At 40.2% G+C, this 12,931-nt stretch overlaps 1 protein-coding gene across 1 annotated transcript; it reads left to right on the top strand.

Annotated features, from left to right (window-relative positions):
• The first annotated feature begins 2,682 nt into the window (after window positions 1-2,682).
• LOC141913225 (uncharacterized) lies at window positions 2,683-12,412 on the top strand. The gene is made up of 2 exons (XM_074804698.1): window positions 2,683-3,114; window positions 8,716-12,412. Exon 2 carries the CDS (start codon window positions 8,744-8,746, stop codon window positions 9,671-9,673), a length of 930 nt encoding a protein of 309 aa, XP_074660799.1. The 5' UTR covers window positions 2,683-3,114; window positions 8,716-8,743; the 3' UTR covers window positions 9,674-12,412.
• The last annotated feature ends 519 nt before the right edge of the window (window positions 12,413-12,931 follow it).

Below are 12,931 nucleotides of genomic sequence, written 5' to 3'. Positions count from 1 at the left end.
GACTTCAGAAAGTCCAATAGGTCCAAAAGTGGTCTCAAAATCTTAAGGCTGATATCCAGTTGTTAGATTGATTATAGAACTACTAAGTTGGTCTCAAATCTATAAGCCATGGGATTCCAAAAGTATTCTTTAAAGATTTTTTTGGGTTAGAAATATCTATCATATTTGAACAACGGCCAATCACTATACTGGTCAGAGATAACGGTCTAATTGTTACTATTGTTACTTATTATAATCATGATCATGTAACCTTTTTGTTAAGATTAAACACAAAGGCCACGATGGAGATTTCTTACACGGAAATTAGGTTTTAAATGACGAGCAAGAAATTTCCAATCAAATTCATCTCCGTACAGATTTCTATAGCGCTTTCCGTGAATTTAACCTGAACTTTGAGCACGCGGGAATACAAGCCGAGTCCTTTCAGATTATGGATGTTTGTTGTGTGTTTTTTTTTCGCTTCCTTTTAGCTTTCAAAGTTCAACGATCGGCGCTCCACACATCAAAGGAAAAGGTCGCGCGCGTCGACAACGAAATCACGATCGAAAATTTTTGAACGACGGAATCGAGTTGCAAGATAAACTATAAGTCATCGATTGTACCTTCTGGGGGGATCTATATAGAACATGTTTATGCGCTTTGATAGCGTTCATAATTGACATATCACTTTCGGTGCGTAACAAAAGTAAAACTCGTACAGAAAGGATCTCAAATTCGGTCCGCATTTAGCTGATCATTTCGATTGGGAACTACATCACTTTGTGCGACTGATACGCGACGGGTCTCGAGTTTCGGCAGTAATAAAACGATGACTAAAACATCGATTTCGCCGAAGGTGGCGTTTATAAATACGAGCGACTATTCAGGTAAAGTTTAACGTTGTGGCTGTTTTAACTTTGATTCGCGACAAGTGTATCGAATTTCGTCTAATGGAAAATTTGATTACATCGCCGTTTTAAAATAGATTTCAAAAACCTATACGACTTGAATAGATTCCTGTATTTTTCTATTGCCGATGTTGTTAGGAATTCCTACAATTGAATAGAGTAACGCAATGAAATGAAATAAAATTGTTAATTTCGTGTTTGAATAATCTAGAAAAAAAAATAAACGAACTTAGTTTTTATTTCGGAGTGTATTGGAATCTCGAAAATGATTGAAAAAAATGAATAGCTTATAACATAACTGGGGTTAAGATGTTGCTGCTGTTGTCAAAATGCATCGTCAAAGGACCGGTGAAATATAATACGCATCATAAATAGTTTTTAAGACAAGTGAAAAAACGACCCCCATTACTCGACAAAAGTATTCCGAAACCGCGAAAATTGTCGCTAGCAATTTATACTGTGAAATAGTTAATTATTCAACATAAATTTGTTGATCTATTTTCCGTGGAATCATAGAAATACGAACACGTTTCGAATTTATTCACTTTTGAGCGACGAACGAATACATTTCCTCGACAGTTGCAGCGGCTGCAGCAGCTACAGCGGGTGACGGTGCATTGCATCCCCGACGACTAGAATACACTGTCTCGTCATCCGTACACTCGGTGGTGTAATCCACTCGTGCCACGGGGCCTGAAATCACCAGTTTAGCCCCGTCGCGTTATTAGTTAATTCGAGTATTAGCTTGATTATCGCGGAATCCGTGCCTTAGCACAAATGAAGCCATGATGTAGCGATGATTTCAAAATTAGACGTTTGATCAAAACGACAAGTGGATATTTTATGGTTTACAGCTGAAATAACGAACAAATTTTTCGAACGCGTTACGCAATTTTTCCCCACTCTCCGTCAAGACGGCGCGAGGCTACAAGCACGCCGTCCTTACACTCGGCATTTTAGTAGTAAAATGCATAATTCAACTATTTCTTACTCGTCAGCGAGAATTTGACCTAAAGCATTATTACCATACATTTGTTATTCTGAAGTACAGTGTTGAATATTCATCGGTATTATTTTCGTTGATTCTTAATATTTTTATCAACCTTTGAAGAAACTGAAGAATTTTTCGCATACGCAGGGCAGGCCCGTATAGCGTGGAAGGTTAAGGGCTTGAGCACCCAAAATCCGAAAAAGAAAGACCCGCATTCGCCTTCAGAAATCGAATACAAGTTTGGACTTGTCCTATGATCTCCCGGTCCGATAGGCCTACAAGTTCTTTACAAAACTGGCGATGAACTCCGTATTAGAACCCTTGAATTACGAGCGTATATTCATTGTTGTCGTTTTTACCTTCGAGCGTCCAAGAAGGTCCGCATTATAAGCAAAGCGAAATGCCCGTAAACCTAACAGGATACGATTTTCAGGAATAAACGATGAGTCAAGCCCCGAGGATTTCGTTAAGGTCACCTTTAGTCGTAAACAAGAAGAATTTCTAGCGACCTTTACGGGCGAAATGTTATAGATCAACCGACGAAACGGTGGTCGAATGTATTTCCGCCGATTGCCGAAAGTTCAAAGTCGTGTATAACTAGAAGTAAACGCGGTCGATCTTATGTAAGAATATGATTTTCCGCGTTTCAAGGAATCGCGTGTGCCGCGTAGCTTTTCGCCGTATGGAATCTTGCGAGCGAGATCGAGCTGTTCGTTGATTCGCTGTCAACTTTGCAACAGTCTCGACTCGGCGCGTATATAAGTACACACGCCACGCGTTAACGAGAGACACACAGAGCTCGTCTTCAGAAGATAGGCACGTTGTTCTCTAGCTCACTCGCTCGCTCTCTCTCTCGCGTCCAACCGCCGCAATCGCCGAACGCGCTTTTAACGGCATTTCGCGCGGCGTAAATTTATCGAGAAATTTGCCCCGACTGGCGGAGCAGATTCCGGCGAGTAACGGTCGAAAATCGCCGCGCGTGACGTCTACACATAAGCGCATAAATTAAAACTACGCGCGCACACGCGAACGCGCACGTAGAGAGCGCGGTTTTGAAAGTGATTTACAAACAGGTTAGCTCAGTGCAACGCGGAACTTACAGCCAGACAGCAGCACGAACCAAAGTCGGCGGCACTGAATACTCGTAAGAATATTTGCATGTCAAGTTGATACAAGCAGGATAAAACTCTAGCCGAACAAGTTAAGACTAAACGACCCGAACACCTTTTCATTCCGGTAGGTATATGATAATCAGTTGTTGTATCTCGATTCTCTGATTTCTTTTCAGTTGGTTCTATTGATAATTTCTGATTTCGTCGAGTATATCGATGTCGTTCAAAAAGAGAAAGATTTAACACATTACCTTCGGTACTTTCGGCTTCGCTGGCAATTTCGGTATTTTTGAACTGCATTTCTACACTGAAAAGAAGAGAAAAAAGATTCTAAACATTTATTCGGTGCTTTGTGCTCAAGAAACTTCGATGCGACGCTTTGATATTTCAAATGTCGCTTATGTTGATAGGTGAACGGAAAGGATATATTTTATCTTTCGGGAGATTCATAATTTGGAAATGATGTCGAATACGACAAGCCGAGGGATTCAGCCGTTCGAATGAACGCCCCCTTTTTTAGAAAATGCCCTTCTTTATTCGAGTAGAATAATTTTTTGATTAACTAATTATTGATTGACTACTATCTACTTTCAAATTCTCGTGACCAAAGTTTGAGTATAAATAATATTGACTAAATGCTCGGAGAGAGCATTTTAGGGAAGGGCGTTTTATTACAATTTTCTGGAGAGGACCCCTGCGTGTGCGGGCCTTTTTATATAATCTAAGAACGCCCCTTTCAAAATCCTGGCCACGGGCTTGAGTGTATTTGGATAGCGAAAAAATAAACAATTAATAATAGAAATATTAATAGTTATCGTAATAATGATCATCGTCATCGCTTATCAATACTAAAATCCATATAAGATATGTTCATTCGCTTAAAATGATACAGAAACCAAAACTAGTCTGAATATGGTGGCCGCTAGCAAACGTTAGAGAGTGGGAACGATATGATAAAAAACCGATAATTTATGGATTGAAAGTATAAAAAACCGATGATTTTATTGAATCAAAACATATTTTGAAAATACACGACGTTTCGATCTCAACCTGGACACCGTCGTCGGGTGTGTTTATCATAAGCATTCGTAAACGAATGGGTTTTTAGATTTAATGTAAAAACTTCCATTAGCGGACTTGATTCAAAAAAGGCCCGACGGCCGCGCAGATTATTACATAATCGAATAGAAACGTATAAGGCTATCGAAAGCAATTTAGATTTATCGGTAAGCAATTAGCGCGATCGCGTCTTTCGAAAAGGATTGTCTCAGATGATAGCGAGACGAAGCCCGTCGTGTTTACTGCTAAGTAACTATATAGGTAATCCCGATCCCGCAACGTAGATATAATAAAACCACTGGGGTCATTAGATAATTGCCGAGGAAAACTGTCTTATTCAATATATAAAGACGCCAATGCACGATCATCGACGCCGACGTCTGAAATCGACATCGCGTTATTCATTATTTAGGCCGTTCATGATACCTCATCCGACATCAAAGGCCGATTAAGAATATTCGGCTTTTCCCGGCGAACTGTCGTCTCGGTAAAATGGACGGTTGTGGGCGATTGTGCAATATAGTTCAGAGCGAAAGTAAAAGGAAAATATACCGATCAAATGGCGCTCGCATTAAGCGAAATGGAATCGCAATTGAATGTTCGAATGGGAAGATTAAAGCGGCTGCGCGTTATTTTCGTTGAAGACAATATGGTAATCAAGAAACTAGAGTGGTTACATACGCCTACTGTTTAATTACCCGTATACGGCCGTCGTCGTGAATGTACCGCGATAAATTAGAGTACGCGTTTTGCCGAACTGGCCGATTATACGGAATAATTTGTTTACTTTACCGATTAGATTTTGCCTCGTCCGGGCAAGGTTCGCGCAGTCGATGAAGGTTAGTCTCTCTTGGAAAAAGAGAGAAACAAATTTTGGCATTTTTCTCGGTAAAACCAATCACGCGGACGGAATACCTATCGAATTATTCGTAAATTGCATTTTTTCCTCATATCGTAAGTGACTTTGCCGAACGAAGTCGCCGTTTTTGGTTATTTCGAGGTATTAAACCCGCCGGCTAGAATCTGTAAGAGTTTCTCACCCCCCCCCCCTCTATCTCTCTCGGGTCATTCGCCATCGCTTTCCGATTTTCTCGAAACTAACGTCTAAAATTAGACTAAACCCGATTGCTTTTCGATTACGGGCGCCCTTCGACAGATCAAAGGTGACACAAACCCCAATACTATATATAAACTTGGAACAAAATGTTATTACATTTTTGTTACATTTCCCTCGAGGAACATTTGGAATTTTTGACGGAATTTAACTTAATGTTGCTAAAGAATACGAGTGTAATTCAAATTTCAGAGTTTATTTTCAAATATAGAATAATAGAAATGAATCATAAAACGGGATGGCGGCGTCCTGCCTTTTACGAACTGCAGGGTTTATGGGTTCCTGAAAATGATTTAATGGCTGGAAAATAGTTCGGTCAGCGGTTTATCTTGCCTCGGGAATCGTCCTCGTGGGCGGAAGCTCTCAGCAACTTCGTTAGTTACATCGCCAACTCTATCGTCAGGACGACTTCGAAATTACGGTGAGACGAAAATCGCCTTAAAAAAGTTGCCGTCGCAGAGATAGCCGTCGCCGCCGTCGAAAGGGTCGGTAGAAATTTCCAGAGCCTTACACAAAGAGCGACTGCCGGCGGGTATCGTTGATAGATCCGCAACCGAGTCTTTCACGCGAAAGATCCGACCGTTTTAATATCGAATAAAATGTTTTGATATTTCATATGCGATGAAAATTCGAACCCTCTCAATTGAATGAATATCTTTTTCCACCGAGTCGCTGCACCTCGTACTCCAAGACGTATCGAGGCGGCCTTTCGTAAGGGTGTGTCCCGATATAGTATCATAGAGTGGAAAATAAGGAAACCTATTCTGTTCAACTTACCGACACTTTCGAGACGGCACAAAAAAAACTGGCTCATTCGCAGTTTATTTTCAACGTAATTTTCGATGAAATTTTGACTTTTATTCCAAATCCGAAAATTATCAAATGAGTCGCATTTGAATAGATATAAATTTCAATTTCTCACTCAGTTTATGGTATAGATTTCACTGATAATTGATTTACTTATCAGCAAAATGAAGCAGGGTATCGCGGTAAACTATAGTGCCACTAACGAACCTGGTGGAATGCTCGCTTGCCACAGTACCCCGTTGCACTTGAGCGACGGGGACAGAGGGCACACGCACTTGCGCCGTCTTGCTTGAAACTGTGGCCAATCGAGAGTCCTAATTTGTTTCGCTTCCTCATCTTTTTTCTTTACTTAGCTCGAATAGCCCCGTTACTTTTTCTTCGAGTTTCTCCCATGCGCTTTTTTTTGCGTTTGTGAGCGAGAAATGAAGTCGAATTCAATTTTGAACGTTATCAGCAAATGGAATGCGATACTGACGATGTACCCCGCGGATACGTCATTTTCCGTTCATTTTACGCCGTTTCGACGGTGATAATTCAGTTCGGTTCCGACACTAGATGGCGTGACTGATAGTCGGCCATACAAACCATACGCGGCCAAGCGACCTCAGTAACTCAGCGGGATAAGGCCATCCTCCGTCGGCAGGGATTCGAACCTATTGACATCGAGACCCTGCCACACTAGACCGAGTACGCAGCTTGGATGATGTCATTATAAGCCAATCAGAAATCCTGTTTCATTCTAGCCCGGGTTTTTCGCGGAAAACCTGCGCATGTATCTACGCGCACCTGGTGTGTGCCTGAGGGTAGCCGACATAAGAAGGCTAGGTGTAAACAAAGCCATATTCTTTTATAGAATTTTTGTCGAGAATCTAAGCCTATACTCTACTCTATATGATAATTTCAGCGCGGCCTTTCGTTGTTATTTTACGTAACTCGCTCTTCGGTCGTGTCGCGAATCTAATCCGGCGAAATTCCGCCTGCGCGAGATCACGCGTGAAAAAAAGTAGCCCGAGGTGGATGGGAAATGTGCCGTTAAATCGAAATAAATCCGTAAACCTTTTCGGCGCTGCATATATATATATATATATAAATATAGCGTGTGCTGGGTGGTGATCGAACGTTGCGCTAATACGAAATGAAAGCTTCGCCGGTAATAAAGCCATTTCAGGTATTAACCAATTCGTAGCATTTCGATTAATTTAGATATGTTTTATTCACGAACGAAAGAAAGCGTATTATGGCGCTTCGTTCGACGGAGCGGCGCGGAATGCGACAAGATATAAACAATTCGATGTTGTTGTCAGTATGTAAATAGTTTATCAAATAGTCACGCGAAATCAGCATCAATTTGTTACGTAATGCATTCGGTGTCTAGACGGCCAATGATCGTGCGGTATATACCTCAAATATATCAAATATCAAGTTTTCCATTACCGATAGCTAGAATGCGCGATTTGAAATCTCATAGAAATTTTCGCTTATTAATTGGTACTTACTTTACTAGATGTTTCACCCTGTATATCAACTTGCCACGCCTTGGCATCGCTTACTATACCGTCTATTGAGTCAAATACTCAAAATCTAAACGATTTTAGACGATATTTTCCAATATTTCGGTAGCAGTTTCGAGTCGATTAAGTAACAAGAATGGTATTCCCCTTCGGCCAAATTTGATATACCATAGATGGCCTCTCAACGAGAAATTCCGAATTTTACTATCGATAATTGTATTGAGTTGACCGTCAACCAGTCTAGCTCCGATACATTTATGACGTAGTGCACATCCTTTCAATAGTCATTAAGATTTATCAAAAATAAAATTTCAGAGTTATGAAAAATATCTGAATACAAAATGAACGCCAAAATTCACAATATTGTAATTGATATTTTGAAACACTAATATTGATGACGTAGTGCACATCGACTCAAACAGAACCCGTTGAATATCGCATACTAGGTATCAGTGTATATAAGAATTATTGTAACGATTTTTACGGCGTCAAAAAGTGTATATAGCTATGACTAAAAATGCAACCGGATTTTCTAATGATCGTCGTCGAGCGGTAGCCGTTCGTACACATCGCACGACGTTCAAATTAGCGCGACAACGACCGACGACAATACAGGATATCGTACAGCTCCGCACAGACATACACAGGAAATTGTTAGTTTATGAGTTCAATTAGACGAATCCGCAGAGTAATTTCTATTCATCAATTATAGACCAGAACTAACCCGCGCGCACACGCGTTCATACACTAAGCATCTCCTCTCGATCTATGGCGTAAATACCATTGTCTTCATTTCATTGTTCGAATATCTGATGGTATATATTGACGCATTGATACGAATCATCAAGACGGTATCCGGGGGGTCTTTTATGACAACCTTGTTAAACCCCCTAAAAATTTTGACTGCCCCAGTGACTCTAAGACGTTTATGTCGATGTTACGATGTCGTCGTACATCAGAAATAGGTGCTTTCCAAGGGAAAAAAGGGGGCAGTTTTGTTGAAAATCTGCTTAGCCACAATACGAACGTATTCAAAAGTGGATAAGGTGTCTTATATAAGACCCTTGTAAAACCCCACAATGCCTTTTTTCAATTAATTGCCCCCCTCTACCTATGGAAATTTGAATTGTCGAGACCCTTATTACTCGTCCCTGGTTCCGACCGTGAATCGTACGGGCCTACGACTTCTTCGATACAATATCTAATTATGTTTTCTTTCGTTCATTTTTTCTAGATTTCGGCTGCCAAAATTGGAAGTTGCCATGTCGAAAGCGTTGTTTATGAGTGTTGGAGTTCTCGTGGCGTGCGTGATCGTTTCAATAGCCAGTGATAAAACTGAAACCGAAGATGACAAACTAAACCGCCCGATCGGCAAGGAAATCGGGGCGGTGCCGCTCAGCGAACTCGATAAACGAAAATGGAAGACGAACATGTGGGGCAAACGCAGCGACGTCGCGGCCGCTGGAGACATCGACGACGAAAAGCGAAAATGGAAAACTTCGATGTGGGGAAAACGGGACGACGACGATGACGCGATGGAAAAGCGTCGCTGGAAAACGGGCATGTGGGGCAAACGAGCCGCCGACGCCACCGATAAACGAAAATGGAAAACGTCGATGTGGGGCAAACGAAATAGCGTCGAAGGCAGTAATGAAATTGACGAAGCGAAACGAAAGTGGAAAACGAACTTGTGGGGAAAACGCGATTTCGAAAACGATAAGCGAAAGTGGAATACCGGCATGTGGGGCAAGCGATCGAGCGAACTAGACTCCGATAAGCGCGCGTTCAAAAGCGGCATGGACCTTTGGGGTAAGCGGTCGTCCGAACTAGCCGATTCTGATTTCGATAATAAGAGGGCGTTTAAAACGATGAACTTGTGGGGCAAGCGCGGCGCGGCGTGGGGCAAAATGCAACTCTGGGGTAAAAGGCAGAAGTGGAATACTGGCATGTGGGGCAAACGAAACGTCGAAGACAGCCAACCGGATAAGCGGAAGTGGAAAACGAGCATGTGGGGAAAACGAGACTCGAACGGAAGCGGAAGTGACAAAAAACGTACCATCAGTAGATGGAACAATGGATTGTGGGGCAAACGTAAATGGGGTTTGGATATTTGGGGCAAAAGAAGTGCCGGACCTTTGGATAAACCTATATCGGAAAATGTCCTGAAGTTATTTGACAAAAATGGTGAGTAGAAACATTTGAGACTCGTCTCCAGCACGTATGTATATGTATGTATTACGCGCAATACAGTGTATACAAACATCGCCGAGATGTAAAACAAAATCTGAAGGAAAATGCGTTAGAAAAAAAACAGGTTTCGTTGACTGAATCATTATTTCATTATCATATATTATTATTAAAGTAAATAAGATTTAAGAAAAATCGTTCGGATTTAGTTTCGTTTTACTTAATTATATTTGCGTGACGGACACCGACGACATGGGATGACAACGACGGCCGTGCGGACGATATGTTTTTAACCGGCGAATAGCGTTCGGGGCCGCATTAGTTATTTCGATTCGATGCGCAATGATTGTAACCGAATTTACGATCGAAGAAAAAACCGACTATTATGAAGAAAGTATAGCGATGTTCGACTCAAGTGCCATTTTATCAACCGCTTTTAATATTGTGGAAAATATTTTAAGAGTATTTTTACGTTTAGACTCGATTCTATGAGCCTTTTTTGAAAACTAAGAGAAACGTTCAGACTCAATTCTTTGAGCCATATTTTCAGAACTATGATAAATAGTAATGTTTTAGACTCAATTCTCTGAGCTTCTTTCCAAAACTTATAGAGTAGTGATGTTTCGTATCAATGCTATAAGCCATTTTCGAAACTTAAAGGGTAATGAAATTTCAACTCAATGCTATGAACCATTATCAAAGCTATTTTGAAAATGGCTCCAGTCGAAACTTCACCCACAGTTTTTCTTCATAACCGTGGGTTTTTTCTTCAAATTGTAGACACAGTCACTCGTCGATAGAAACTGACAGAATTCGTTACCAACCCATTATTAGCACGTGTCTCTTATACACCGTTCCATTGCGGTTTACGGGAGAGATCAGCCTATCACATAAAATACGCAGAATATACTTAAATCCTTGGGATTACCGATGCCATCCTTTGAGAAATTTTAGATTACAGACTCTACTCTCGCGATTTTCTCGAAGATTTTGAAAATCATCGGCGAAATTTATAAACGAAACGATACGACCAAATGCCCGTGAATACGGAACTAATTTCGGAAATTGAACGGACGTCTTTATTTTTAACGATGTCAAAAATTGACTGATCGCTTTTTGATGCCGCTTCCACGATAAAAATGAAAACCCTGTTTGAAAAGACGATATACTCATTTTAGTAATTGCTGCGAAAATCTCGATACTAATACGATATTCTGCATCCGACAATGATATCGATTCTATCGAAGTCGGCTGTTTCTATCGGATCTGATTGGGTTTCCGGTTATATATAGGACGTTGATAGTAGGAAAACAGTCGTCACAGAGTCGAACCGGTTCTATGACGGAGCTTGAAACCGTAGACGAAATTGAGGCGTTAACGATCGCTGCTAAATCGAACGACCTGACGAGGTGACTAAACTAAGGCCTAACGCACACACAGCACAAAATGAACACGAAAAGTAAAACAAAAAGAAATAAATAAAGATAAAAACGGTTTGAGAAATAGCGATTCGCTAAGCGGTGTTTCTCGTTTCGGCGCAACTCAAACAGTGATGAAATCGGCAAAAAGCTATTTATTGGGGGTTGAACCTTATACTCTATTCTGGAGTTCGGTGGTGAACTTAACAATAACTAAAACGCATTGACGCAAAATCCGTTTTTCTCTCCAGCAGCGCGGGTTATCGGCTTAAGCCATTACCACCTCACTGTTATCGCTATGAGAACGGTGTGCGTTACGTAATCCAATGAAAATCATACTTTCTGGACGATGTGTGTTTTCGAAGCGGTATTAGCTCATCTGCGATGGTGACGGTGGCTACGGTGGTTTCGGTAACCAGTGAAATCAGTATTCCAGGCAATTTCGCGCACCGATATCACCGAATATATGAGCTAAACTCGGCTTCAAAAACGCGTTATATCATAAATTTTCACAATTCTATTCGGAGTTGAGAATAGAACAAAAACAGTTCACGTAAGCCAACCCACAATTCTTGCTGCGCCCCGACTTCGAAACGAAAGTTCATTCTAAATCGCACCCGCGTTCGAATAGCATCTTCCTGATAATTCAAAGACAAAGAAAGTCTATTCTTACGAAGCGAATTACAAAATTATATGCATTATCGATATTATTAGATTTAGAACGAAAGGTCTCGGGGTCATAGTTGGACAATGTCAGTGCAGCTTGTTACGCGAGTCAGCGATTACGAACGCGTTTAATTAACACTATTGAGTTACTGTAAATACCGATTCTGAAACTAAAACTATGTGTAAATACAATTTATGAATGATGTAAATATTTCGGTTGGAAGGAAATAATCCATGCTACGTATTTTATTCAACGTCTGATTCCTAGAAATTATCCAGAATACGAAGACAATGAATACCACGTGAAATACGAAACTAGTTCTATTTTTTTGCCTTCTCGAAAAAATAAAATAAAATCGCAAGCAAATTTTCGCTCTCTCGGATTATCATAAAACCTATTCTTCAAGGTGCTTGCCTGCGAAGCAAATGGCAATAAAAAACCCCGTGATATTAGGATGTATTGTATAGGTTGTTTTGAAGACAGAAAAAAAATTATCGTATATTTTTGTTTAAATATAAATATATATATCTGTATAAGTGATACTATATGAATATATCGAAATATTGTGTTATAGAACAAAATCTTAACATCTAAAAAAAATATAGTGTGATATCAATATTCGTTTCATTCTGTTGAAATATATTTTGTAGAACGAAAATAAAAAGCATTTGTTTTATCTACAAATAAATCCAGTCAGTTTGAGATCATTGTTTTTTGTGTTTGCTCGACCGAGGGAAAGTATAGTCGACGAGTATCACATTTTGTTTGCAAGCCTTTGTAGTTCAATACCCGATTGATGATATTGATATATATATATGCTTACATTTAAGCGTGGGCTTTAGACAGAAGCATTTGGGCATTGAAAAATAAAAACCAACAGTAGATTTGTAGAATAAGTTTATATCCTAACAGGATAGACTCGATTCTACCTTCGAGGTTAATTCTAAACCTCATCTCCAGAGGAACTAAAATAATTGATTTAGTTGCTCTGAAGATGAGGTTTAGAATTAACATCGAAAGGAAATAAACTTTTTCTACAAAATCTACTGTGGGTTTTTATTTGTTAACTATACTGATATTTATATCAGTTCGCTACAGTCATTTTAGGCATTGCGCGCGTCGACTATATTTAGCATCGGTTAATCTTGTTTGATATTTCGTATCGCTGGATACTTCCT

The sequence above is a fragment of the Tubulanus polymorphus genome, chromosome 11 (genome assembly GCF_964204645.1).
Source record: "Tubulanus polymorphus chromosome 11, tnTubPoly1.2, whole genome shotgun sequence".
NCBI lineage: Eukaryota > Metazoa > Nemertea > Palaeonemertea > Tubulaniformes > Tubulanidae > Tubulanus > Tubulanus polymorphus.
The sequence above is the reverse complement of the archived record's forward strand: the minus strand, read 5'-3'. Positions and strand labels throughout refer to the sequence as shown.

Coding starts and splice junctions, on each gene's coding strand:
- LOC141913225 (XM_074804698.1), top strand. CDS start 8,744: ATGTCGAAAGCGTTGTTTATGAGTGTTGGAGTTCTCGTGGCGTGCGTG.